The 6,649-nt window shown below is 46.1% G+C and overlaps 1 protein-coding gene across 1 annotated transcript; it reads left to right on the top strand.

Annotated features, from left to right (window-relative positions):
- Positions 1-1,652: 1,652 nt before the first annotated feature.
- On the top strand, positions 1,653-6,494 carry LOC125344653 (testis-specific Y-encoded protein 9-like). The gene is made up of 7 exons (XM_048337081.1): positions 1,653-1,697; positions 2,482-2,649; positions 3,208-3,285; positions 3,408-3,519; positions 3,609-3,754; positions 3,869-3,937; positions 6,444-6,494. Exons 1-7 carry the CDS (start codon positions 1,653-1,655, stop codon positions 6,492-6,494), a joined length of 669 nt encoding a protein of 222 aa, XP_048193038.1.
- Positions 6,495-6,649: the final 155 nt, after the last annotated feature.

Below are 6,649 nucleotides of genomic sequence, written 5' to 3'. Positions count from 1 at the left end.
CTGTGGTGTTTGTTCATTGTTTCTTTGTGTCTCCATTTTGATGTTCCCCTTCCCTTCCTAGTTCCAATAAATATATACATAATACCTAGGGAACTGAAATCAGTCACAGTGACATGAGGGGCAAAAATGTTTTCCCTGGATTGTTGGACTTTTCCGCAGTCCGCGTCTGTCTGCTGCCTGTGGGCTGAAGGTTTCCTCTCCTAGTCACCAATGAGCACTGGAGGTGAGTGGAGAACCGGGGACTTTGCCAGGGCAGTGGTGGTGCTCTGCTGCCACTGCTGCCAGAGTTCAAATTTCTTCATGGATGTTTAATAACCCTTGCTTGTCAATTTGCATGTGTCTCTTTCTTAGTCATTAAAAATATAAATCAGTTTCATTATGTATTTACCTCACAGTGGACTTTAGAATATTTTGGTTTCCTTTCTTTCTACTTGAGGGTAATAGATGTGGGTAAAAATATTTCAATTAACCGAGGAAAGTAGTGGTTATCTATTCTGTCAACTCATTGGAAATGTACCAGTCATCTCCAGCCACAGGGAAAGCATAGGAAGGGCCATAAAAGCCCAGACAGGCTGGACCTAAATTGAGAACACACCTTCAAAGTGACCAAGGTGACACAGTGCCTGAAATGTGAGCCAATCTCAAATGAAGTTTGGCTCTTGAGTAGAATGCAAGGACTCCTATTTGCCTATACTTTTCAATTTGTTTACAATATGGCAGTGTGAAGAAATGATTTAGTTGTCAATGGGGAGAAAGAGGAGGAGAGAGGGATAGAGAAAGAGAGGGAAGGGTTAGGGAGAGAGTGAAGGAGGGTGAGAGAGCGGCAGGGAGAGAGAGAAGGAAGGAGAGAGAGAGGGAGGAAAGGAGAGAGAGAGGAAGGGAGACAGGGAGGCAGAGATTGGCTGAGAATTTCCTGGCCTTGTACTTGGGATCTGAAATGAGTCTGTATGTCACAGGATAATAGGTGCCCTTAACACACAAGGCTTTGCCCTGAGTATAAATGATGCTGAGTTAGGCCCTACATTCAGGTTTTGATAATGTATGGTTATACAACCGGGATGCAGTCACCCAACTAAGAAGTAACAATGTATCCGCACTATTAATTAAATTCCAATCTGTAGTCTGCTCCAAGTTTCTCCCCAGGGTCAGTGTTCCCACGTCTTGTGCCCACTCTTTCTTCCCCTTCCCTCTACTCCCTTTTCTTTCCCTGCTGTTGATTTTTCTCTTTCCTGCGTCTACCCTGGGGATTGAACCCAGGGCCCAGGGGTGTCCCCGCGGTCTTTGGATCAAAGCTGGTCACCTAGGGGTGTTTTGGGAGTCGTTTACTGCCAGTGGTCTCAGGAGCGGCGTTTGCTTTCCCACCGGGGTTTCAATCGCCCGCCATCCGGGCCAGGATTCCGGGGTAGCTAGGATTACAGGGGGACCCACCGCACCTGGCACCCCTTCAACTTCCGCCTCTGGAGGAATGACACGGAACTAGGTGCCATCCGTGACTTGGCTGGGAGCACGACCCAGGCGGAAGTAGCTAATTGCTTTCCGGTGCAGGGCGATTGTCCCTACTCCAGCACAGTCCGTGGTTGGGGGGTTCCTCGAGGCCGAGCTGCTTTGTGGCTCTGCAGGAGCAAGCTTGGGTTGAGGACGAGCAGGACGACATGGCGAGTAGAAGGGAATGTGGGACTCCTCCCTCTGCGGAAGAGGTAATCTAGGGGGCGCTTCCTGTGGGGAGGCGGCGGGCCAGCGGTGAGAGAATATGGGCACAGGGAATGGAGGATGGGGAGGGGGCCAGTGTCCGGGGAGGGGGAGGCTAGCCGAGAGGATAGAGGAGGATGGGGGGCAAAAGGTCGTGGCAGGCAAGAAGAGAAAGCCCTTGGCACCTAGGGTAGGGGTATGGGGGCAGAGCAGGCCAAGAAGGAAGTGACCATGCCAGGATGAGGGGGGGCATGTGCTACGAGAGAAGGGGAGTAGGCTCGTGGGGTGGAAGAGAGGGAGGTAAGAGGAACAATGGCTCACGGGAGGGGAGATGGTTTCCCCGGCTGGCACACAGGGAGGGAGAAGCAAGGGCACTGGAAAAGGAGGCAGAATAGGCAGAAGGGAAGGAGAGTGGGCAAGTCCCACGGGTAGAGGAGAGGTTGCCCTCGGGAATGGGAATGCACAGACTCCGGGAAGGCAATGCACGGCAAACTGCTGCATTGCTAACGCCTTCTGAGAACCTGCGTGCTGCTCATGGAGGTCCAGTTGGGCCAGGCTAAGGATCCCTGTGAAAGGTACAGGGCACGTGGAGACTACATGGAGCACTGGAGAGTCGGCTGTGCTGCCACTGTTGGACAGCAAGGCTGTGGGGCCGGTGCAGCAGGAGAATAAAATGGCTGAGTAGGAGACAAAAAAGCTGGTGGGGGTGATTTAGAGGCACCTTTCAGACAATTTGTATCACAAGCACGGAGGAAGCAATGGTTAGCCAACGGTAAACCTATTTCTCAACAGCCACCACTGAAGGAATTGCAGGCTCTTCAGTTAGATCTGGGACCAGTGAATAACCAAGCCACCAAGGCTCATGAACGCCTAAAACAGAATCTGAGCAAGAGGCAAAAGACTCTCCTGGATTCCAGAAGCAGCAACATCCGGGGCATCCCTGGCTTCTGGGCCCAAACTGTATCCTTAGGCATCTTACTTGTTACTGCCTTGCAGCCTGTGTTTTCGAGTAGTGGACCTTTTATGAGGCATTTGCATTCACAGGATCTGGAACATCACACTGCTAGGGTCCCTAGAGAAGAGGACTATGGATAATCTAGGCTAGAGATTGGTATAGGCAGGAGTTGTAGGGACAATGAGTCATAGAAACAATGAGTAGCACAAGGAAGTTGCCACATAGGCTGCTAATTGGAGAAGAGTTTTGTAATGGTGCTATGGGAAAGGGGTGTGAGTTACGCCATGGTCAGTAAGAGGTGGGAAAGAAGACATAAGACAAAGAGATTGTAAAATCTGGCCCCCATCACTCAGAGAACAGAATACAACAGAGCTCACTTTCAGGTCGTCTTCAATTTGCAAATCCTAAGCTTACCTTATTATTTAGGATATTCCTTGGCCTAGAATAAGATGCAGTTTGGAGTACCTAGGAAGACACTAGCCTCACACATCACTTGCTGCTTTCAATGCAAGTGGTTATACCTAGCACATCCACAGCATCTGAAGGCTCTTTGACCCAGGCAGTTTGTGAACCATCCCCAGCTGTCAGCAATGATCAGTGACCAAGATGAAGACATGCTTAGCTACATGATCAATTTGGAAGTGAGTACCCAAGGCATTTATCTTGGTGGGCTATACAGTGTCACGAACAGAACTCACTTCCAAACAGGAACTTGCCGGTTACTTGTAAAGGGCTTTTAGCTTTCTACCTTTTCTTCTGGTAGGTACAAGAACTCAGGCATCCCAAGAGTTCCTGCAAAATCACCTTTTACTTTAGAAATAACCCATACTTCCAGAATGCAGTGGTTGTTAAGGAATTCCTCGTGGATATCACTGGTAAGAATTTGCTCACAGTGTGTTTTTTGGAGTTTGTGAATTGATAATGGCCAACAGGACTTGGATTCTTTTATCATGTCTTCTTGCAGGGTATAGGTTGTGCCATTCCACTCCCATTCAGTGGCGTCAGGATTATAAAATTGAAGCTGACAGTCACAGAAACCACAACAAGAGCCCAAACTTCTTCAACTGGTTTACAAACCACAATTTTGCAGGCTCAAACAGGATCACTGAGGTACTACAAAAGGCCAAAGCAAGCCATCTGTGACGTTGGTTGGTTCACTGGCTTGCTGAGTGCTGAGTGTGAACCTTGAGCTTACCTACTTACCTTACCTACTTACTTTACCAGATCATCAGAAAAGACCTGTGGCTCAATCCATTGTACTACTACAAGATGATGAAAGCACATGAAGAGGGGGTAAAGAGGAAGGATATATAGGTGGGTAGCTAGTACATGCTGTCCATCTTGTTAGGTACCTCAATGCTAACTTCACACCTGTACATTTGAGGCTTGTGACTAAAAGAGGATGGCCAAACACAGTTCCTCCAGGGCCTCTGGAAGAGACAACAAATTGGAAGGACAGCTGTGCAAAACTGGTTAAGGCTGAACTAATTCTGCTGAAGCATGGGTAACATACAGAGACACTCAGATAGATGCCAAGCTGAATCTTTAATACCCTGTCCTTCTCAGAGTTCCAAGAGAGGTAAACCCATTTCTTACCCTCCTCCCATCTCCTAAGTTTTGGCTCTCCCAAATTTATTTCCTCCATTGTCTCTGAATAGTATTGCTTGTGGTAAATCATGACTTGTGAGATTTCTTGTGTAATCCTCGACATGATAGTGGGGAAGGGGTGATAGACAATGGACTTTAACTCATGGACTGGAGACTTGAGATCAGAAGATCTAGACTTAGAAGGGAATTAGTGTGTCTTAACCAGCATCCAGAAGTATCAAAACAACTTTATATTATATACTTGTAATGAATATGTATTTTTCGTGTTCCTTAGGGTAATTCTGGACTTTGACTGGAAGATGCTGGAGCATCAAACTTTGCCTAAATTCATTGGGACATGTGTTCATCACAAGCACTACTTTAGAATTAGGAGACAAGCTAGGTCAACACAGAAAAACCCTGGAACTCACTTCAGGTACTAAGACAGGATGCAGAGAGCCAGACAGGTGATTAAATGTGAACTGATAATTCAGGACAAATCCACATGGTCATGTGTGTCTGACTCTGTGCAAATATATGTAGGATTTGAATGGGAAAATAAACAACTCGGTTCTGTTTGTGAGTTTGCAATGATTGTTTCTAAAAGTCAGTTGGAGAGTCTGCCTCTACAGTTTAATGAGAAGAGGGAGACATATCTCCAGCTGAAGCTCAGCATTAGAACACACATTTTTCCCCTTTTAGGAAAGAATTGGCAAGGTTGGTGACAGTAGTTAAGGAGGGTGGAGGTTGTTGACATTGGAGAGACATTTCAGGCTAGGCCCTAAATTCCACCTATTGCACTTGAACCTAAAATCAACATTGCTTATGTGAAGTTATACCAATTGCTCCACCTCAGTGTTATCTGTAGAGTTCTCCCATAGTTGGATAGTATGCTCCAGAAGCTTAGCCTCCTTCCTCATTCTCCATTCTCTCTAGTGTCTGAAATACACATGTATGTCCTGAAACATTTCCGGGCTACATAGAGCACTGTCTCTGTTTCCTTCATGGCATCAACAGCCTCTGGAGTTATACAGATCTTCAATGAAGATTTTTATTATCATTTCAGAAATAAGTAAGAACTGCAAACAATGCCTTGTATACCTGTGAGGAGTAAGAATGACCTAGGTGAGACAGGTAAGAGTGGATAGGGGAACAGGCAGTATGGGTGTAATGGCAATAAAGAGTAAGTCCATAAAGGTTTGTGTTTGTCTCTTTCCCAATACCAGTCTCCTTACTCACGCTGGCCATGCTTCCTTATGCCAACCATGTTACATTACAGTGTCCCTGTGTTCATATCTATTCTTTCTGTCATATGGCCTGATATGTCCTGTTTATGAGATCAACAGGGCTGGTCATGTTCCACCTCTGGCTTCTTCCCCACCTCACTGTTTCATTCCTTTTTCTGTTTTCATCCCTTCTTTAGTAGTGCTGTGGCACCCTGGTGATCTCAGATGGGTGTTCAGATCAGGGGATGCTTTAGATACCCCAACTGTTAAGGTATGAACACCAACCTTATTATTGGTGATTCACAAAGAGACCCGAGATCAGAATTTCAGTCTCCATGAGTGCTGCCAAGAGAACTTGTGAAGATTGTATCGATGGTATAAAATGCTGTAAGTACATGGTGTCTACATTCTCATACTCCCAGAAGAAACTGTAGAATAATACCAGAAACAAACTACAAGGTGAAGGAAGTAATGATAGTAGGATCACATTCCCTGCCAAACCAAATGACCTTTCAAAGCACACTTTGTGGCTGGGGAAACACTTGTTGTCCATGACAAAGAGCTGATTCTCTAGGCATCACTAATCTCTGGAAGTTTGTAACTGTGCCAAAAGGTAAATGTAGAATCATTGTACTGGAGTGATGGACCAAATATTCTTCTTTCCAGGCTGGCAAGGAAGCAAAAGAAAAATTTCCTAGTTATTCTGAGAAAACCTGCATGCTTGGATGCAGCATTAACCTCTAGATGTGACCCTGTACAAAATTCACTCATTCCCTGAGGTTTTGCGAGCCAGTGAGGATGGCCAAGGAGATTTCCCTACTCACAGATGCTATAGGAGAGTCTGCAAATACTCTTCACAGGAATGATAATATGTCAGGAGTATCGCGGGATGGTTGGGAACTGTACCCTTCCCACTCTAGTGCTCTTTGGATTTGGCTCTTATTCAGATACAGAGACATCTCTAATATACTCTCTGTTGGCCTTAGGAAGAAAATGAATCCCCTATGACTCCAGATGCTTACCAGGACTTCCTGTGATGGCTCTGCACAGGGGCGCAAAGTGTGTTCTGCTCCTACATCGTGGCTGGACATATTTATCCCTGTGGGTAATACAAGGATACTGTGAAATTAGCCTAGGGTCACACTGTGCCACAGAGACATGACCTGGTCACACATTTTTAAATGTTTATTAT

This window comes from Perognathus longimembris, unplaced genomic scaffold (assembly GCF_023159225.1).
Source record: "Perognathus longimembris pacificus isolate PPM17 unplaced genomic scaffold, ASM2315922v1 HiC_scaffold_200, whole genome shotgun sequence".
Lineage (NCBI taxonomy): Eukaryota > Metazoa > Chordata > Mammalia > Rodentia > Heteromyidae > Perognathus > Perognathus longimembris.
This window is presented reverse-complemented; position numbering and strand designations above follow the sequence as displayed.